Raw genomic sequence first — 22,502 nt, 5'->3', positions numbered from 1 at the left:
CAAGGTTGAATGCTATTCATTTTTCTGATTTTATTTTGTTTTGATTTCAGGAGAAACTGGTTCTTCGACAGCAGCTGAATGAAGCGAAGCAGCAGCTCCTGCAGCAGGCAGAGTATTGTACGGAGATGGGAGCAGCAGCCTGTACTCTTTTGTGGGGTGTCTCCAGTAGCGAGGAGGTTGTCAAAGCCATTCTAGGAGGGGTGAGTACGACCAGTGGGCTGTCTGGGTATTGTTGATTAGCGCTATGTGACTGAGAGAGTCCAGCGCAGCTATGAGGGTGCTTACAGGCTAAGTCCATTTCTTTTGTTCCTTCGTCACTGGTTTTGGAACACCAACTGTGTAGGGTCCATTGTAACCCGGTACTCTGGGAGTATGTGAAGTGAATGAAATAAGATCCCTTCTCTCCTGGAGTCTGTGTGGTGTTTGTGGAGATGATACCACTTCAGTCTTATTACTTGACATTTACATGTATTTAACAAAGTTTAGAGTGCTTTGCCTATGTTAATTCCGTGGGTAATGTAATATTTAATTTATTGAATGTTATGTTATTTAACATACGTACATTAATAGTGCACACACATGCACATGATGGAATTTCACCGAGGAAGAGAGATCTGAAATGAGCCTTGATTAACTTGTATGGGTGGCAGTGGCAGAAAAGGAGGAAGGTGGCTCAAGAGGAAGGAAACAGTGTAATCAAAGGCAGAGAGCGCGAAGTCCCAGGTTGGTTTTAGGCACAGCGTGTGGGTCAGCTGACACAGTGTGAAGGGTCAAGTGGGAAAGTCGGGGAAATAAGGCATAAAAGGTAGGATGGAATGTGATTTTGGATGACCTTAAATGTCAGGTTGATGATGGATTCCTGAAGGATTTTTGAGTAAAAGAGTGATAGGACAAGAGAACAATTGTGCAGAGATGAACCTGACAGAGAGGATAGGTAGAAGGTGGGGTTGTGGGTATGGAGACTAGACAGGAAGACTCATTGGAAGGCCATCCCAGTGGCTCAGGCTGGAGTGAGTTCAGCAGGCCCCTGATATGATAGCGGGGATGGGAAGGGAGGAGAGCCATGGTGATTGAGGCAAGTGTTGTGACAGGGCAGACTCAACAGCTGAGAGCGAGAGGAACTGAGGAGGAGGATGGTGGGTTGCCTCTGGGAGAATGCTGTGGTCATGAATGGGAGTAGAAGTCAAGAGGAGGATGTTTTGTGAGAGGCCAATAATAAATCACTTATCACTTACAGAAATAAAAACTGTGTGACTTTAGGTGGAGAGATTAAATACATTTTAAAATTTATTGAACTTATTGAGGTATAATTTATATACCAGAAAATTCATCCTTTTGCAAGTGTACAATTTAGTGGTTTTTAGCTAATTTCCAGAGTTGTGTAATCGTCACCACAATCCAGTCTTAGAACATTTATATCACCCCACGAAGTTCCCTTGTGCCATTTGTAAATGCATTGGTTTTAAAATTACTCCTTAGAATCCTAGCACCCCCAAGGAAGGGCTTCAAAGGTTCTGCAAACTCGGAAGTACTGTTTGCCACATAATGAAGATTTAAACTGCCAGATGAGCCTGTTCACTGTCTTTATCTCTTCTACATGTTGAGATTTCAGTTCAGATCTTATTTGAAAAGCAGTTCTGCCAAAGGTTTGAAAACCTCTGGTTTCATGCCTAGAACAGAGAACATATTTTCCTAGTATATTTCTAGTATATTTTTGGATGAATTCATCCCAGTACTTCCATCATTGTGTAAATCTGAGCTGTTTCCTATATATATATATATTTATTTATTTTACTCTTTCCGTCATCAGTCTTCAGTCTTCTGCATACCTCAAACTTCTTTTTTCTGATCTTTTCGATTGAATCTTTAATGAAAGAATAGACTTGAAAATATTGTTACTGTAGTTAAAACCAGAGTGTGTCTTCTGTGTTGTGCACTTTTAAAACGTTTTCATGCTGGTATCTGTGAAAGAGTCTGGTATTTTCCTTTCCAAACTTTCAGGATAAAGCTTTGAAGTTTTTCAGCATCACTGGTCAAACAATGGAGAGTTTTGTGAAGTCACTGGACGGGGATGTCAAGGAGCTTGATTCTGACGAAAACCAGTTTGTTTTTGCTCTGGCCGGAATCGTAACAAGTGAGTAATTCTTTTCAAACGTAGTGACTGTTGGAAGGGTGTTCTAGAGCGGTGACTCCAGTCAGGGGTGTGTGTGCATAAATCTGTCAGGAACGTTTTCAAATCTTGTGTGATTCTTACCCTGGAAATCTGACTCAGTAGCGCAGGGATAGGTACCAGGGGTGTATTGTGGACCATCACCGCAGGCAACTCTGGTAACCATCCGTAAGAACGATTGATCTTAGGAACCAGGGTGAGGTGCATGTTCTCTTCAGTTCTGTACCCCAACAGAAGTCAAAACACAACTGTAAGTTTAGCTCCTTGTTATTTGGAATCATCATCATTTTACTAATGTCTAGCTTGAGTAAAGGCCCTAAGTTGAGCTTAAGCTAAGCCCTTGCTGTTGTTTTGGTACAACAGTTAAAGAATTCCAAAAACCTCAATTGTCTCTTTAGTAAATTTCTCCCAAAGATTATAGATAGAGTTATGATAGAATTCTATGGCAAAACTACTGTCGAGGATAAAGCCAAATGGTTAAATGATAACTGATAGCCTAGCGTAGTAGGGGGTGGTCTGTACTAGTGAGTGTTAAGTCTCTTTGTTCTGAAGTCAGTGAAATAGTTCAGTATATTGCTATGGCTTATTTTTTACATTGCTCTTTCATCTCTGCTGTGTCCTATGCCACCCTTAGGGCAAGGCTCTGCTATTAAAGAGAAAGGAAATTTTATCATGGCATTATCCTTCCTCTACTGCAATCCTAATGAAATAGATCCTGTGTAGACAGTTTCTTCATGATCCCTTAAAAGTTGATGATACTTCTGGGGTAGGTGTTGAGACTCAGAGGGTCTCTACAGCGGCCCTCATTTAGCCAGCGCTTTAATCAACCCCAGCACGGCATTATGTGCTTCCATCATAGCGCCTGCAGCGAGAGGAGGCTTGCTTTGCTCTACCGTTTACAAGTGTTTTAAGGTCTTTTTTTTTTTAACAGAAGTCTGCAAATTTGATGATTAGATTTTCTGCTATTTGCAGGTGACCCCAAAGGTCTGTGACATATGTGATTTGTCGTTCTGCTGGGTTGTGAATTTGAACTGCCTGAGTTGCTGGCTGGTGTGTAGCGGGGAGGCAGTTGGCCAGTGGGTGAACCGGCCTGTTGCCCAGCATACAGGCTCAGCTTACCTTTGTGTTTCCCTGCTTGGAGTAGCTCACATAGGAACTCTCACCAAGACTTGGAAAGTGGCACTTACGTTTTTCACTTACACGCTGATGAACTTTACTGGAAAGATTACATACTATGGTGGTGTTTTATTAAAGTGCTGCTTTGCAGACATCTCGGGGCTTATGCATCTCACATACCAAGACTCTGTTCTATGAGGAGTAGGCAGTATAGCAGAGACCTTGGGTTAGCTGTCAAACAGATCTTCTGCCTTCTGAAACAAGGATTCTTATTTTAAATTTACATACAGTAAACTCACCCATTACGGTTTTTTTTCTCACCTTTTTACAGTTCTATGAGTTTTGACAAATGCGTATAGTCATGTAACCACTCAGATTAAGAACAGTTCCATTACTTCCCCCAAGACTCCCCCCATCGTCCTCATCACCTCTTTCTTTTTTTTTAAAATTTTTTATTGAGTTCATAATAGTTTACATCATTGTGAAATTTCGTTTGTACATTATTCCTTGACTGTCACCGCATAAGTGCTCCCCTTCACCCCCTGTGCCCATCCCCCACCCCCTTCCCCTGGTAACCACCAAAATGTTTTTTTTGTCCATGTGTTTGTTCATATTCCACATATGAGTGACATCATCTGGTGTTTGTCTTTCTCAGTCTGGCTTTTTCGCTTGGCATAATTCCCTCCAGGTCCATCCACATTGTTGCAAATGGGATGATTTTGTCTTTTTTTGTGGCTGAGTAGTATTCCATTGTATATATACACCACATCTTCTTTATCCAATCATCAGTTGACGGGCACTTGGATTGTTTCCATGTCTTGGCTATTGTGAATGGTGCTGCAATGAACGTAGGGCTACATATGTTACTTTTGATTGTTGATTTCAAGTTGTTTGGGTAGATACCCAGTAGTGGGATAGTTGGGTCATATGGTAGTCCTATTTTTAGTTTTTTGAGGAATCTCCATGCTGTTTTCGGTAGTGGCTGCACCAGTTTGCATTCCTACCAGCAGTGTATGAGAGTTCCCTTTTCTCCACATCCTCTCCAACATTTGTTATTTTTAGTCTGAGTGATTATAGCCATTTTAACAGATGTAAGGTGGTATCTTAGTGTAGTTTTGATTTGCATTTCCCTGAGGATTAGTGATGTTGAACATCTTTTCATGTGCTTATTGGCCGTCTGTGTATCTTGTTTGGAAAAATGTCTGCTCACATCCTCTGCCCATGTTTTGATCGAGCTGTTTGTTTTTTTGTTGTTGAGTTGTGTGAGTTCTTTATATATTATGGAGATTAGCTCCTTGTCGGATATATGATTTGCAAATATTTTCTCCCAGTTGGTGGGTTGTCTCTTTGTTTTGATCCTAGTTTCTTTTGCCTTCCAGAAGCTCTTTAGTCTAATGAAGTCCCACTTGTTTATTTTTTCTTTTATTTCCCTTGTGAAACGAAAAGCTGAGAAGACATGGTATTTGAAAAGATCCTTTTAAGTTCCATGTCAAAGAGTATTCTACCTATATTATCTTCCAGGAGTTTTAGGGTTTCAGGACTTATCTTCAGGTCTTTGATCTATTTTGAGTTTATTTTTGTGTATGATGTGAGATAATGGTCTACTTTCATTCTTTTGCAGGTGGCTGTCCAGTTTTCCCAACACCATTTATTGAAGAGACTGTCTTTTCTCCATTGTATGTTCTCAGCTCTTTTGTCGAAGATTAGCTGTCCATAGATGTGCGGTTTTATTTCTGGGCTTTCACTTCTGTTCCATTGATCTGTGTGCCTGTTTTTGTACCAGTGCCATGCTGTTTTGATCACTATGGATTTGTAGTACGTTTTGAAGTCAGGGATTATGATGCCTCTAGCTTTGTTCTTTTTTCTCAGGATTGCTTTAGCAATTTGGGGTTTTTGGTTGCTCCATGTGAATTTTAGGATACTTTGTTCTATTTCTGTGAAGAATGTTGTTGGGGTTCTGATTGGGATTGCATTGAATCTGTAGATTGCTTTGAGTAGTATGCACATTTTATGTTTATTCTTCCAATCCATGTGCATGGAATCTCTTGCCATCTCTTTGTGTCATCATCTGTTTCTTTCAGTAAGGTCTTATAGTTCTCATTGTATAAGTCCTTCACCTCCTTGGTTAAATTTATTCCTATATATTTTATTCTTTTTGTTGTGATTGCAAATGGAATTGTATTCTTGAGTTCTCTTTCTGTAAGTTCGTTATTAGAGTGTAGAAATGCAACTGACTTTTGTAAGGTGATTTTGTACCCTGCAACTTTACTGTAGTTGTTAATTATTTCTGATAGTTTTCTGATGGATTCTTTAGGGTTTTCTGTAAACAAGATTGTGTCATCTGCAAACAGCGTGAGTTTCACTTCTTCACTCCCTATTTGGATTCCTTTTATTCCTTTCTCTTGCCTAATTGCTGTGGGCAAAACTTCCATACTATGTTGAATAAGAGTGGTGATAGTGGGCACCCTTGTCTCGTTCCTGTTCTCAGGGGGATGGCGCTCAGTTTTTGCCCATTGAGTATGATGTTGGCTGTGGGTTTGTCCTATATGGCCTTTATTATGTTGAGGTAACTTCCTTCTATCCCCATTTTGTTAAGAGTTTTTCTCATAAATCGTTGTTGGATCTTGTCAAATGCTTTGTCTGCATCTATTGAGATGATCATGTGGTTTTTATTCCTCATTTTGTTGATGTGGTGTATCACTGATTGATTTGCGGATGTTGAACCATCCCTGTGTCCCTAGTATAAATCCCACTTGATCATGATATATGATTGTTTTGACGTATTGCCAAATTCAAGTTGCCAGTATTTTGTTGAGGATTTTTCCATCTGTGTTCATCAGCGGTAGCGGCCTGTGGTTTTCCTTTTTGTGTCATCCTCATCAGGCTTTGGTATCAGAATGATGTTGACCTCATAGAATGTGTTACGAAGTGTTCCATCTTCCCAAAGTTTCTGGAGTATCTTGAGAAGGATAGGTATTAAATCCTCTCTGAAAGTTTGGTAGAATTCTCCAGGGAAGCCATCTGGTTCTGGGCTTTTATTTTTTAGAATGCTTTTCATTACTGTTTCAGGCTCTTTACTTGTGATTGGTTTTTTCAGATTGTCTATCTCTTCTTGATTCAGCTTTGGGAGGTTGTAAGAGTCTAAGAATTTATCCATTTCCTGTACATTGTCCATTTGTTGACATATAGTGTTTCATAGTATTCTCTTAGAATCCGTTGTCTTTCTCTGGTATCCATTGTTGTTTCTCCTCTTTCATTTCTAATTTTTTTTTTATCTCCCCAAATCCCCCTGGTACATAGTTGTATATCTTAGTTGCAGGTCCCTCTAGTTGTGGCATGTGGGACACTGCCTCAGCATGGCCTGACGAGTGGTACCATGTCCGTGCCCAGGATCCGAACCAGTGAAACCTTGTGCCACCGCAGCTGAGCATGTGAACTTAACCACTCGGCCATGGGGCCGGACCCTCTAATTTTATTTATCTGAGCTTTCTCTCTTCTTTTCTTTGTAAGTGTGGCTACGGGTTTGTTAATTTTGTTTATTTTCTCAGAGAACCAGCTCTTTGTTTCATTGATCCTTTCTACTGCCTTTTTTGTTTCAATAGCATTTATTTCTGCTCTGATTTTTATTATTTCTCTCCTTCTGTTGACTTTGGGCTTTGTTCTTCTTTTTCTAATTTAGTCAGGTATAGTTTGAGATTGCTTATTTGGGATTTTTCTTGTTTGTTAAAGTGAGCCTGTATTGCAATGAATTCCCCTCTTTTTTTTTTTAAGGATTGGCACTTGAGGTAACAACTGTTGCCAATCTTATTCTTTTTCTTTTCTTCTCCCCAAAGCCCCCAGTACATAGTTGTATATTTTAGTTGTGAGTGCCTCTGGTGGTGCTATATGGGACGCTGCTATGGTGTGGCCTGATGAGTGGTGCCACATCTGCACCTGGCATCCGAACTGGTGAAACCCTGGGCCACTGAAGTGGAGCACGTGAACTTAACCTCTTGGCCACAGGGCTGACCCCGAATTTCCCTCTTAATACGGCTTTTGCTGCATCCCATATGAGTTGGTATGGTATGTCTTCATTTTAATTTGTCTCCAGATATTTTTTGATTTCTCCTTTCATTTCTTCAGTTATCCATTGGTGGTTCACTAGCATGTTGTTTAGTCTCCACACCTTTGCCCCTTTCTCAGCTTTCTTCTTCTAACTAATTTCTAGCCTTCATAGCATTGTGATTGGAAAAGATGCTTGTTATTATTTCAGTATTCTTAAATTTATTGAGGCTTGCCTCATTTCGCAACATATGATCTGTCCTTGAGAATGTTCCGTGTGCACTTGAGAGGAATGTGTATTCTGCTGTTTTGGATGGGGTGTTCGATATTTACCTCTTAAGTCCAACTGGCCAAGCTTTTCACTTAATCCTACTGTTTCCTCGTTGACTTTCTGTCTGGATGATCTGTCCATTGATGTGAGTGGAGTGTTGAGGTCCCCTACTGTTATTGTGTTATTATTAATATCTTATTTTAGGTTTGTTAATAGTTGCTTTATGTACTTTGGTGCTCCTGTGTTGGGTGTACAGATATGTATGTGTTATTTCTTCCTGATGGCATGTCCCTTTAATCCTGTGTACTGCCCCTCTTTGTCTCTCTTTACATGTCTTGTCTTAAAGTCCACTTTGTCTAAGTATTGTGACACCTGCTTTGTTTTGTTTGCCATTAGCTTGGAGTTTGGTCTTCCATCCTTTCGCTCTGAGGCTGTGTTTGTCTTTGGAGCTGAGATGTGTTTCCTGGAGGCAGCATATTGTTGGATCTTGTTCTTTAATCCATCTCGCCACTCTGTGTCTTTTTATTGGAGAATTCAATCCATTTACATTTAGGGTGATTATCAATTTGTGAGGGGCTTAATGCTGCCATTTTATCACTCTCTTCCTTGTTCTACTGCATTTCCTTTGTTTTTCGTTCTGTGTAGTTTGGTCTACCCATTGAGTTATGTAGTTTTTTATGTTGTGTTCGTTTTCTCCTTATTTATTATTTGTGTCTCTGTTCTCCTTTTTTGTTTAGTGGTTACCATGAGGTTTATATTCAGAATCTCATGGAGAAGATAGTCTGTTTTCTGATGGCCTCTTATTTCCTTAGTCTAAACTGATTCCCTTTTCTCTTCCCCTCCTAAGTTGTTTTTCTCACATCTTATTCCATCTTGTGTTCTGAGTTTGTGGTTAAAATGACAAGATTATCTTTGTTTGTGGTGTTTTCCTTCCCTTTCTCTTTGATGCTGTACTTGAGTATTTGCTAACATGTTCTGATGTGTAGCTACAATTTTCTGATTTTGTCTACTTATTTATCTCCTTACTCCGTGCTTTCTAACCCCTTTCTCCCTTTTTTTTTTCCAGGTATGGGGGCCTTCTTGAGGATTTATTGTAGGGGGGTCTTGTGGATGCAAACTCCCTTAACTTTTGTTTATCTGAGAAAGTTTTTATTTCTCCATCATATCTGAAGGATATTTTTGCTGGATAGAGTATTTTTGGCTGAAAGTTTTTATCCTTCAAAGATTTTAGTATGTCATTCCAGTCTTGGTTTCTGCAGAGGAATCCCATGAAAGCCTGATAGGGGTTCCTTTGTAGGTTATTTTCTTCTTCCTTGCTGCCCTTAGTACTTTTGCTTTGTCATTTACTTTTGCCAGTTTCACTACTGTATGCTTTGCAGTAGGTCTTTTTACATCGACATATTTAGGAGATCTGGTAGCCTCTTCCATGTCGATATCCATCTCTTTCCCTAGGTTTGGGAAGTTCTCCACTATTATTTCTGTGAACAGACTTTCTGCTCCATTCTCCTCTTTTCCTTCTGGAATACCTATAATTCTTAAGGTGCGTTTCCTAATTGAATTGGATATTTCTTGGAGACTTTCTTCATTTCTTTTTAGTCTTAGTTCTCTTTCCTCCTCTGTCTGGAGTCTTTCAACATGTCTGTCTTCGATTATGCCGATATGCTCCTCTATGATGTCCGCTTGAGTGTTCAGGGAATCCATATTCTGTTTTATCTCTTCCACTGTGTCTTTTATCTCCAATATTTCTGATTGATTTTTATTTATGGTTTCAATCTCTTTTGTGAAGTAGCTCCTGAACTTGTTGAATTGTTTCTCTACATTCTCTTTTAACTCATTGAGTTTTCTGATGATAGCTGTTTTGAATTCACTGTCATTTAGATTACATATTTCTGTGTCCTCAGGACTGATTTCTGTATACTTGTCATTTTCTCTCTGGTCTGGAGATTTAATATAATTTTTGATATTGCTAGAGGGGGTGGCTCTGTTTTTGTGCATTGTGATGGTATTTGGTTGCAGTTACCGCCTATTGCCACTGTGTGGGGGTCAAGAGCAAATATTCTGAGTCCTCTGCATTCTGCTGGGATCCCAGGCACTGGAGCCAGTGCTGGGCAGGGTGGGTGGAGGTACGCTTTCTCTTGTGTGCTCTCAGGGTTTTCTCGCTCTGCTCTCACTATCTGCTCTCTTGGGGTGTTGGCTTGCTGAGGTCACCCCCCATGATAGCTTTCTCCCTGGTAGAGGGCTTCCCTCTATGCTGCGAGGGCCCTCAGGGATCTTTGACATTCCTGTGAACAAACATCCCCTCCCACCTTCCTTCCCTCTCGGTGGCTGCCCGGGGTCCCAGATCACAGTCTTTTGGGGAGGGACCAAAGTTTTCTCCTACCCCATTCCACCTCCTCCGAGGGGGACTCCAGCCTCTCTGCCCTCTGTCATGTGGCTGCATGGGTCTCTCAGACGTTTTTTGTGTTGTGTTTGGATGTCCTCTGCTGGAGTGTGAATGTCTTTTTTGTTGTGTCATGGAGGGGAGGGATTGCCAGGAAAGCTCACTCCGCCATGTTGCTGACGTCACTTCCTCACCATCCCCTTCTTTTGTAGTCAACCCCTCAGCCCACCGTCAGCCCCAGGCAACTGCTGATCTGGCAGTTTGTTAAAACTTTTAGCTGAGTTTTTCATGCTAGCTTGTGTGGCATCCAGTGTCTGCTCCAGGTGAGCAAGTGCTTGCTTCACATCTCGCCTTGGAACATCTGCCTTTTCTTATTTTTCCTATTAGTTGGTTGATCTTTGCATTCAATTCTGTGATGTGTTCAAGATAAGCTGTGATTATGTGAATTATCTCCCCCACTTTTTTTTTTTTTGGTGAGGAAGATTGGTGCTGAGATAATGTCTGTGCCAGTCTTCCTCTATTTTGTATGTGGGACACTGCCACAGCATGACTTGATGAGCTATGCATAGGTCTGCACCCGGGGTCCAAACCCATGAACCCTGGGCTGCTGAAGTGGAGTGCATGAACTCTGTGCAACCCAACCAGCCCCTGGAGGTGTAGCTCTTTCCAGTTTACTGTATCTCAGGCAAAAACTAGAAGTCAGGGATTTGTTTAAACATTGAAATTGTTAAATTTCTTTTGTTTTTTTTTTAAATTTTTTAATTTTTCCTTTTTCTCCCCAAAGCACCTCTCCCCCCCCCCCCGTACCTAGTTGCATATTTTTAGTTGTGAGTCCTTCGAGTTGTGGCATGTGGGATGCCGCCTCAGCATGGCTTGATGAGTGGTGCCGTGTCTGCATCCAGGATCTGAACCGACGAAACCCTGGACCGCCAAAGCGTAATGCGTAAATTTAACCACTCGGCCACAGGGCCGCCCCTGAAATTGTTAAATTTCTTACTCATCCATAGTCACTGTTCTTAATAATAGATTAGTATAGTAAAAGGGTCTGGACTTTTTAGGCCCAGCTAGTCCACTCCCCAGGATGTAATTCTCTGGACTTTATTTTCCTTACCTGAGAAGGGGAATAGTAATACCTGCTCTAATTACCTTACACATTGTTGTGAATATTCTACTGGACTACGGTAGGTGACAGCACATTGTAACCCCAGGTGCTGTTCAACAGGCCGATGTGATCGTTTTCAGTGACTTCTATGACAGGAAAAATTTAGAACGTAGAGAGGAGGGCAGGTTGTCATCACCATCCTGTGTATCTAGAACGTGGAGAGGAGGGCAGGTTGTCATCACCATCCTGCGTATCTAGAACTTGGAGAGGAGGGCAGGTTGTCATCACCATCCTGCGTATCTAGAATGTGGAGAGGAGGGCAGGTTGTCATCATGGTCCTGCGTATCTAGAACGTAGAGAAGAGGGCGGAGTGTCATCACAGTCCTACAAACCTAGAACGTAGAGGGCAGATTATATCACAGTCCTGTGGAGATTAACTTGCTTAGCTTGCACGTGGAGAACTTACTTTTCTAACTACTTTTTCTGCTTTTTGATTATTTGGAAGTCATAATTGTACTCCTTGACTCTTAATTCTGAGTTTATTCATTCGAACAATGTTAGATAGTGATTATAGAATCAAGATTACTTTTTGATTATTGATAATTTATGGGCAGGACTGGAGCAGCTTATCTTTCATGGATGTAATAGTTGCACAAAGTTGATGGCAGAACACTCTTGTGTTGGTGACCATCACTTCTCTTGCCCCCCAATTATTCTGTTTCCTGTTCCCCTCTTCCACATACTCACACCAACACAGGGAAGCAGTGTGGTGTGTGGGAAAGAAGACAGGGTGGGAATTGAGGCCCAGTGTCCAGCTCTGCTTGCACCACCAACTAGCCCTGTCTTCTTGTGTCTGTGGCCCTCAGTTTCATCTTTTGAGAAAAGAGTCTTAGACCCCACATGATGATTAAGGTCTGCCCTGGCCCTCGACTGGTGTGGCTCTTCATGTGGAAGAATAGGTGCCAGTTCTGTACCTTGACCTATAGGTGGTCTCGTGTCACCTAGTCCGAGTCTGGAGTGAAGAGTCAGTGGCCAGGCATTTGGATGGTTTCCACTCTTTGGCTATTACGGATAATGTTGCTGTGAACATTTGTGTGCAAGTTTCTATGTGAACATGTGTTTTCGGTTCTCTTGGGCATATACCTAGGAGTGGCATTGCTGGGTCATGTGATGTTTAACTATTTGAGGAACTGCCAGACTGTTTTTCATAGCAGCTGTATCACTTTCCATTCTGGTGGCTGCTTTTTCCTGTGTCTTCAGAACAGTCCGTCTTTCTCTGTGTGTGTCTGTATCTTTGTCGTTGTTGGAGGTGGTTTGTTCTTTGAGCTCTAGGCGAGATCATCAGGGACTGTCTGGATCTCCATCACTGTTGTTGGACCTCATCAAAGGCAAGGTTGGCTTGTAGAGAGCTGATTTTCAGTTTAGCATTTAGAAAGATTTATGATAATCTGGGATATTAGAGGTAATTGTTGAGAGATATTTTGAGGTCACTGAAGGCTGTTTTGGTTTCTGTGTTCCATGGGCACAGTTCTGACATGTTTGATTTAGTCTAGTCTTACAGAAGTCTTGCTAATTCAGAAAAATTTGGTATCTGTTATCTGCAATATCCAGTTGATCACAGAAGTTCTCTTAATTGTCTTTTAGTGGTTGGTCTTGGGTGACTTTGGATATGTTGTAATCTTCCTTAGATAATTCCCTTCCTTCAGTTGACTGAGTCTGGCCTAGATAATGAGCTGTTGTTTTGTGGAATTGAAATGTTTCTTTAGAAGTTCATGTCCCTTTTTAGCTAGCTCAGCAAGGAGAAAACATAGTCAGCTTCAGAGTTTTCCAGATCAATGGAACGTGAGGAGATTATGTACCTATTGGATCAGAAGGACCTCACAAGGGCTCCTGTATCCTTGACATCTGGCATTAAGACCCAAGAGAAGTAGGATGGAATTTCACTGAATTCCATATGTAACTTTCTGGGTGAATTGTTGATTTTACTAGGTGAAGGCAAGTAAATTGGCCAACTTTATAGAATGGGACACTAAAGAGACCTAAGCGTTAATCTGTTCTTGTAAAGAATTTGGTTTCAGGTGGGACAGTGAGAGGATAGTATTTGGGGTAGTCAGTACAGCAACACAGAATCGTTTTGTTACTTGTTCACAGATCTTACACAAATCCATATTCTCTACCATTAGGCTTTTTTAAAACAGTCAACATTAGGTGATTGCAGGGACTGTACAAGGAATTACTAGTCCTTTTTCTATTTAACTGGTCACAGTTGGCCTACAGCCTTTTGTGGCTCAGCTCTAGAGAGTATTGAGGAAGTTTAGGTAAAGATGGAGAAGAATCATCTGGACTCTTTTGGCTTTGTTCCAGTTATTTGACTCTGTCTGTAGAATCTTTCCCCCATAGGGATTCTGGGACCATAGTTAATTCTTTGGTTATTTCTTGAGTCATACATAATATGGCCAAATTAGTGTTCAGATTGGCTGTCATTTGCATATCAGAGAATTTTCTGGGACTCCTAAAAATCGTCCTTCTGTGGTACCTTTTATTTGTCAGGTTCTTTTGCAAAATAAATCTCCATCCGTTAAACTTGCAGGGGTTGTGTCCAGAGAAGGAAAAAATATCTTTCTGATAATGATTCCGGAGTAACCGTTACAGGTTGGGAGAAATGAAAGATGCTGAGAATATTCCTTTCCTGAGAGTGCAATAAAGTCTTAAGGGAAAAATTCTGACCAAATTGAAAAAACAGGAACTATGCTTGTAGATGAGCCGTAGGAAAGATGGAGACTTCCGCTTGGAGCTGGTTTCTTCATGGTGGATCAACAGGTGATAGCATTGGCTGGAAGTAAAACTGTGTCACCATATGCCTTGCCATTGATTTTTCTGTGACTGGGCTTCCTAACAGTGGGGTGTGCTCACTCCACAGTGGAAATTTACCTAATCTGGCAGAGACAGGTTTTGCAGGCAAAGGCATGAGCAGGTTGTAAGCGATATTGGACATCTCCCAGGAGTCACTTTGACGCTGTAGACTAACAGCAGCGAACAGAGAAGGACGGTAGGCTCATCTCTCTCAGCTAGCCCTCAGATTATAGGGCTGATCTCTCTAATCTGACTTCTCGCCACAGAAACCAGAGCACCCAAAGGAGGAGAGAAACTGACTTCTAGGAGCCACCGCCCAACAGGACTGGGCATCCCCTCCAACCCTGCGGGGGATTTCCAGAAAGAGTGTACAGAGGCAGAGTTCCAAGACTGAGATCACTCACGGCCCTTGGCCCTCCCCCCTCCCTGTGACAGCTGAATAATTGACTTGATAAGAAACTACCACAGCAAATACAAAGAAACAAAAACCAAACGATGAAACAGGGTCACAATATTAATATCAGAGGAAACCTGCTTATGTTTCTTTCAAAAATTATGGTGCAGCGCTTGTGCTGCAGATAAGAGGTTTATAGAAAACAAGTTCAGGATGAGCAGTAGAGACTAAGGGCTCCATTGAACGTGAAAATTGTATCCCTGTTGTTGTTATTATTAATTACTCTTTAACAGCTTTATTGAGATATAGTAATATACCATTACAATTTGCCAATTTAAAGTATATAATTCCGTGGCTTTAGTATATTCATGTAGCTGTGCGTCCATCTCCACAATCAATTTTAAAACATTCTCATCACCCCAAATGGATTTCTTTTGAATCTGGCCATTCCCCCCAACTCTAGGCAACCTCTGATAATACTTTCTATCTCTCTAGATTTGCCTATTCTGGACAATTCATATAATACCATATATGGTCTGTTGTGACTGGCTTCTTTCACTTAGCATGGTGTTTTCAAGATTTTTGCATATAAGAACATGTGTCAGTACTTCATTCCTTTTATGGCTGACACTGTTTCATTGAATGGCTATACCATACCTCTCCATTCATCAATCTATGGATGAACATTTTGGTTGTTTCTGCTTGTTGGTTATTGTGACTAATGACGCTACAAACATTTGTGTACAAGTTTTTGTGTAGACATAAGCTTTCATTTCTCTTGAATATATAGCTAGGAGTGGAATTGCTGGGTCATATGGTATGGCTTTAACCATTTGAGGAACTGTCAAGACTATTTTCCACAGTGACTGCACCATTTTACATTCCCCCCAGCAGGGCATGAGGGTTGCAGTTTCTCCACATACTCGCCAACACTTGATTATATTTTTGATAATAGCCTTCCTGGTAGGTGTGAAGTGGTGTCTCATTGTCATTTTGATTTGCATAACCCTGATGGCTAATGATGTTGAGCATCTTTTCATGTGCTTTTTGAGCATTTGTATATCTTCTTTGGAGAAGTTTCTATTCAAGTCCTTTGCCATTTTTAAATTGAGTTATTTGTCTTTTTATTATTGAGTTGTAAGAGTTCTTTGTATATTCTAGATACCAGTCGCTTATCAGATATATGATTTGTAAAAAATTTTCTCTCATTTTGTGAGTTGTCTTTTCACTTTCTTGATAGTGTCCTTTGAAGCGCAAAAGTTTTACATTTTGATGATAACCAGTATATTTTTTCCTTTAGTTGCTTGTGTTTTTGATGTCATAGCTAAGAAACTGTTGTCTAATCCAAGGTCATGAAGATTTACTCCTATGTTTTCTTCTAAGAGTTTTATGGTTGTACCTCTTAACATTTGGGTCTTTGATCCATTTTGAGTTAATTTTTATATATGGTGTGAGGTAGGGGTCCAACTTTCTTTCTTTGCATGTGACTATCCAATTGTCCCAGCACCTTTTGCTGGAAAGATTATTCTTTTGTCCTTTCTCCATTCAGTTGTCTTGATACCCTTCTTGAAAATCAGTTGATCATAAATGTGAGGGTTTATTTGTGGACTCTAAATTCTACCATTGATCTATGTCCATCACTATGCTGGTACCCCATCGTTATTTCTAAAGCTGGAAAAAGACAAAATTATTACAACCTAAATCAAAAATGTCAGACATAATACAGCTCAACTCTTTATATTTTTATCAGCATACTTAATTGACACCAGATTTATTTCTTAAATTATATAATTTCTATGATAAATTCTAGAAATACCTATATAAATAATTTTAAAGAAAAATGAACCTAGAAAAAATAAGTACATTTTAACAAAAAATTAAACCAGCAGTGCTTTATAGTCCTAGAGTTGACTTACATCCCAGACAGACTGACAAATACTGGAGCTGTCTGTGTAGGAATTTATTCACATTTATCTTACTTTGTAGTTTGCTCTTTAGATAGTGATGTTCAATGAAATGCAAGATTGGCATTTGCTGCTGTAATGCTGGATACATGATATGGGACTTCATTTACTAGTAAATTTGTTGTGTTTTGTTTGGTGTTGTTGCCTGCTATGATACAATGTAGTTTTTGCTCTAATGTTTTCTTCGCTGATGTTCCTGTTATCTGTTGCTGTGTAACACACCACCCCAAAATGTCAAATCTTTAAACAACAACATCCATTTATTTTGCTGACAAATCTGCAATTTGCTCAGGGCTTCACAGGGGTGATTTGCTGCTGTTCTGCAACATCTGGGGCCTCACTGGGGGTGATTCAGATTGCTGGGGATGAAACTGCTGGGGGCTAGTGGGGTGCCTCTCTCTTTCTCTCCTCATGTAGTCCCAGGGCTTCTCCACCGTGTGCTCTTTCTATGGTCTCTGCATCATGGCAGCCTCTTGCCTAGCAACTCAGGGCTCCTAGGGCAAGTGGCGAGAGACCAGCGTGGAAGCTGTCAGGCCCCTTCCTGCCTTGCCTTGACAGTCACGCTGTGTCAGTTCCGCTGCACTCTGCTAGTTACATGTGAGTCATAGGCCAGGGCCAGCCCAAGGGTCTGCATGCTGGAGGCTTGGTTCATTGGGAAGTCATCTCTGGAAACTAGCTACCAAAGAACCTAGCTAGAATGTATGTTTTCCTGCAGGGTCCAGTATGTGGTCTACTCTAGTTACATGAAGGAGGTTTTCCCCTGAAAAACTACCTTAAAATGACTTTCTATCAGTTTGTGATGCCAAATGCTTGAAGCTTCATCTTTCCACCAGACATTTCTTTAGTAAAACCAGAGTGTGTCATATGCTAGAAAATATAGTCATCAGGTTTAAATTGATTGAACAAAGAAAGTAAGTTTGTGTCAGTGAAGGTCCAGTCTTCAGTAAAGTTATAGCTATCATGAAATTATGTACTAGGTAACACAGCTCCAATTTATGGGGCAAAAATCGCTGGAAAGACAAGCAAAAATGGGGGAAAAAATCTGTTAGGTTTAGGAGACTTTAATGTACCTCTCTTGATCCTTCTCAGCACAGAGAAACAAAAATAAATAGGAATGTCCAGGATCTGATTCCATAAAGTTGATCTGGTAGCATAGATGAAATTTTATGTTCTGCCGTTAGATTACAGTTAATCAAAGGCAGAACAAGTTAGTGATAAAAGTCGTCCTCCATTCTTGATAATTATTAGCAAACTAAAAATAGAAGAAAACTTCCTTAAACTCATAAAAGATCCTACCAGAATCATCCATTAGGCGTCACACTTAATTGTGAATTACTAGAAGCATTTCCATTAAGTCAGAGGGAGAAGGACGCTGCTGCTCTGCTTTTCCACTTTGGCCTGCTCTTTTTTTTTTTCTTTTTGAGGAAGATTAGCCCTGAGATAACATCTGCCAATCCTTTTTTTTTTCTTTTTCCTGAGGAAGAGTGACACTGAGCTAGCATCCGAGCCCATCTTCCTCTACTTTATATTGGGATGCCTGCCACAGCATGGCTTGACAAGCAGTGCGTAGGTCCGCCCCTGGGATCCAAACCCGTGAACCCCAGGCCGCTGAAGCAGAAGGTGCAAACTTAACTGCTGTGCCACCAGGCTGTCGGTCAGCTCATTCAAGTTAGGAATTTTAATCACTGTGAATCACGCTTTATTGTTAGACCTAGCTAAAGGGAAATCTTACCAACCAGTACATGGATGTACTTGGATCATTGATGTATCCTCACAGGTGTCTGGGAGTGTTGACAGGGCCCGTGTTAGCTGCACAGTGTCCACTGGGAGCTGGTGGGATTGAGTAATCCCACCTGGCCTTCATGCTGGTCTTGCGGTGCCTCAGGCATGGTGATACCTGCCAACCCATAGTAGGATGTAAAATTCAGAAAAAAAGTGTTTTTCAGAATCAGTTTTCATACTGTCTTTTGACCTCATGATTTCAGTTTGGTATCGTAGTTCAAAGTCATTAGGATTTCACTCCCAGGATTGAAAGTGGATTTTAGCATCTTTTGTCCCAGATAAAGTAATCAGCCCCCATCTTCTGTTTGGACCCTGCCCGCTCACAGCTGTTTAATCCAGTATTCCAGACCCTGGTGTCCCCTCGCTGTCCTGCAGTCGGGCTGCTGACGTATTTAGATCCTAGTGCTCTGTTCCTCTACCGAGGCATTCGCTAATCACAGAGGCCCTTACTCACAGGCTTAGTAACTGTTGTGGTTGTCAGTTACTCTCTCTGGGCTGTCAGCCCTGTGGATAATACTGCTTTTTAGTACCTTGTTTGTTATTCTGTGTTTTCATTTCATCTGTTAGGAGAAAAACAGCAATAAATACTCCATCTTGGGCAAACTTTTCTAGATTCTGAAGTAACAGTGATTTTGATGCTTTGTTTTCTCTTTCTGTTGCAGATGTTGCTGCCATAGCGTGCGGTCGTGAATTCTTGGTTAACTCCAGTCGAGTGCTCTTGGACACCATGCTGCAGCTTCTGGGAGACCTGAAGCCAGGACAGTGTACCAAACTCAAAGTGTACGGAGGATACTATTCGAAAGTTCATGTTTATTTACATACCAGTTAGAATTTGCTGATTGGGCCTCTTTTTCAAATAAACACAGTTAATTTGGCAATAGTTCTAAAAACTAGAAGAAGCAAATTGCCCGGAGAATTAAGGGACACACTCTCTATTCAATACTATTTTAGAAAAATAGCATAAACAAAAGGAATGTTCTCACCTTAGAGCGATCAGTGAGTCCCAAATGCTGGTGTGACACTTCAGGGTTGTATTAATTACCTCAAAATGAACTTAAATAGATATTTGTTACAGCAGAACCCGACTTCAAGGTGCCAAAATCTGTGTTCCTTTTCTCTTGTTGTGTAACAAGTTACTGCAGACTTAGTGGCTAAAACAACACATACTTGACAGTGTGTCGTTTAGGTCAGAAGTCTGAGTGGCTTAGCTGAGTTCTCTGACTAGCGTCTCAGAGGGCCACAGTCATGGCATTGTTGAGGCTGAGCTGTTTTCTGGCGGCCCTGGCGAGAATCTCCTTCCAGGTGTGTTCGTTGCTGGCAGAGCCCACTGCCTTGCATTTGTAGGACTGAGCTGCCTGTTTCTTTGATGGCTGTCAGGTGCGGGCCACTCACTCCTTCCAGGGCCGACTGAGTTCCTTATCCCATGACCCCACACCATCTTCATGCCACAGCAGCTTGCTGGACCCTTCTTACACTTGGAACCTCTCGGACTTCCTCCTCTGCTATCAGCCAGAGAAACTCTGCTTTTGTTGGGCTCATGTGTTTAGATTAGGCGTAAGTGGATAAACTCCCTTTTGATTAACTGAGTAGACTGATCAGTAACCTTAATTATATCTGCAGAGTCTCTCTCCCATGTAACTGAACATGACCAGCATGTCGTATTATAGGTATAGCCCCAGGGATGAGGGTGGGAAATCTTGGGCTGTTCTAGGACTCTGCCTGTCACACCATTCATTTCGAGTATTTGCTTTTACTTCCTGGAGTGTTTTTTATAGAAGTTTCTTTAAAGTCTTTGTCATACACTTCCAGCATCTGTGTCATCTTGGCCTTGGTGTCTCTTGGTTGTCTTTTCCCATGTGAGTTGGGATTTTTCCTGCTTCTTTGTATGCTGAGTAATTTTGGATTGTACTGTAGACATTTGAATGTTGTTTTGAGACCTTGGGTCTTGTTTAAATCCTGCAGGAAATGCTGATGTTTTTGTATTAGCAGGCAGTCAACCTGGTTAGGTTCTAGTCGCAAGTTCTGATCAGCCCCCTCTGTGTTGTGGTTTCAATGTGAGTTCTATTTTCAGAAAGCCTTTGCAGTGCTATTGGGTCTGCCCCTCACGTGTGCCACCTGTGGCCAGCCTGAGACCTTCATGGTAGTTGAGAGGTTAGTTCTCAGAGTCTCGGATATGCTGTTTATGATCAGATCCACATGTGCATAGCCTGGAGTGAGGGTCGGGGTTTATAACAACCTTGTGGGTCACTTTCTTGAGCTCTGAACGCTCCACAATGTCCTTGGTACTTCTTAGTTCCCCAGGGCTCCCTTTTTCAGTCCTTCCCCTGGAATGCTAGGGTTTTATGTGCCCTGCTGTGCCCTATGTTTTTGCCACTTTGCCCACATCCAGGGCCAGACAGCAGGAGTTTACAGAACCGCAATTCCTTCCAGTGGTGAGGAGGATTTCTTTTGCACAGAGTGAGTTACCTGGGGCTCCCACTGCTAGCGTGGTCACTGCCAGGAGGTTCCTCCCCTACTGCCTGAGCCTGCAGAAGTCTTCTCCTGGTGCTCGCTCGCTGTGGGTCACTGCCACTTCCGGGCTGCGGGCTGCGTGGTAAACTCACTGCCGGTTTGGTGGTTCTTACACTCCTGGTTTTCTTCCCAGTCTGCCTGTTCCTGTTTACTTCTCTGGGGCCTCCCACAGCTGCTCCTTGTATTCTGTTCAGCATTTATAGCTGCATTCTGTGGAAGCAAGAGGGTGGGGTGTTTAGTCCATCTTATCTGGACTAGACTCTCCAGTCCATTTTAGTATTTTGTGCTAGCAAATATATGTACATGAGCAATGCATATAATATAATATAAGATATAACTTATATAGTTTTGTGTATATTTTTACAACTTGTCCATGGATCTAGTTAATTCCTTTTAAGTATCTTATATCAAAGAAGATGTAACATTTGGATTATCTTTTCACTGACTAGTGGACATATAGGTTCTTTTCAGGTTTTATTCCTCAGATATAGTGCTGCAAACCTCTCCTTGCTAAGCTGCGTGCCAGTTCCTCTGTGAGTTTTCTCAGAAGTGGAGTATTGGATAAGTAGGACATGCGTATTTTCACCATTATAGGATAGTGCCAAATTGTCACCAAAGTGTACTCTTCCACCTGTACTACGTCAGTGCTCTGCATCGTCAGTGTCATCAGAGATACGTCAGCATGCTCACCACTGGATGCTCCCATGCCCTCATCACCCCTTCATTGTTTATTGTATTCTTATAAAGAATACTTATGTTTTCTATCTATATCTGTCTGTCTGCCTGTCTGTTTTTAGATTTAGATTACCAGTGAAGTTGAGACTCTTTTCACATGTTTGTAATACTTGTTTTTTTCTGTGAATTACCTGTTCGTGACTGTTGCTCATTTCTATTGGGTTATATTTTTCTTAATGGTTTGCTGTCATTTTTTATGTGTTCTGGATACTAAACCATTGTCTCTTTTGCTTCTGTGGTCTGTACAAGGTCACTGTTCCTGGGACCAGCTAACCTCCTCCTCCAGTTTCGAAGGCGAGGCTGTGTGTGAGGGCTGAGTCTCTTTTAGCCTCTCTGGTTCCAGTAGGTGGAGCTCTGTGCCTTTGCATCCTCATGAGCTCTTGTCCATTGTAGTGGGAGATAGGGAGAATTGCCTTCAGAGACATTTGCTTGCTTACTTGGCAGTCTTCATCTGACCACTGAGCAGAGCTCATGTACAGACTGCTGGCCTCAAACTCCACTTGGGATCTGAGCACGCAGCAGCCTGAAGTGGGCCTTCTCCATCATGTGATCTTTGGCTGCCTTCTAATGTGCATGACATCGGTCCACTTTCTTCTTCACTGCTCACTCCCAACCTTGAGTCCTCTGGAACCAGGACCTTTCTTGTACTCTAAGTAAGCTTCCTTTTCTTTTTGGCTTCTCCATGCCTTGACTGTAACTTGCTTCTTTCCTGGGGATTTTGCTTTTTTTGCTCTCCACGATCAAAGGCTACTCATTTTAAGCAGCTTGGGTGCCTCAGACCAGAGATGGGGAATTTTTTTAAAGACAATTTTTTTAGAGCAGTTTTAGTTTAACAGCAAAATTGAGAGGAAGATACAGAGATTTCTCATATACTCCCTGCTCCCACACACACATAGCCTTCCCTGTTATCAACAGCACTCACCAGAATGGTACATTTTTTTACCAAGGATGAGCCTACGTTGACACATCACAATCACCCAAGGTCCGTAGTTTATATTAGAGTTCACTCTTGGTGTCGTATATTCTGTGGGTTTGGATAAATGTCTTATAACATATATTCATAATTATAATATCACATAGTGTATTTTCACTGCCCTAAAAATCCTTTGTGTTGTACCTATTCATCTCTTCCCCATCCCTACCCCTGGCAACCACTGATATGTTTATTGTCTCCATAGTTTTG

At 41.5% G+C, this 22,502-nt stretch overlaps 1 protein-coding gene across 8 annotated transcripts in view; it reads left to right on the top strand.

The window, feature by feature from the left end:
• The window catches only part of HSF2BP (heat shock transcription factor 2 binding protein), a 107,605-nt gene that overhangs the window by 25,371 nt on the left and 59,732 nt on the right, over positions 1–22,502 (top strand). For all 8 annotated transcript variants that reach the window (XM_014736406.3, XM_070252134.1, XM_070252136.1 and 5 more), the window contains 3 exons: positions 51–200; positions 2,002–2,134; positions 18,736–18,853. In XM_014736406.3, the coding sequence (XP_014591892.2) occupies positions 51–200; positions 2,002–2,134; positions 18,736–18,853 (401 nt within the window). The remainder of the gene's footprint in view (positions 1–50; positions 201–2,001; positions 2,135–18,735; positions 18,854–22,502) is intronic.

The sequence above is a fragment of the Equus caballus genome, chromosome 26, assembly GCF_041296265.1.
Source record: "Equus caballus isolate H_3958 breed thoroughbred chromosome 26, TB-T2T, whole genome shotgun sequence".
Taxonomy (NCBI): domain Eukaryota; kingdom Metazoa; phylum Chordata; class Mammalia; order Perissodactyla; family Equidae; genus Equus; species Equus caballus.
This window is presented reverse-complemented; position numbering and strand designations above follow the sequence as displayed.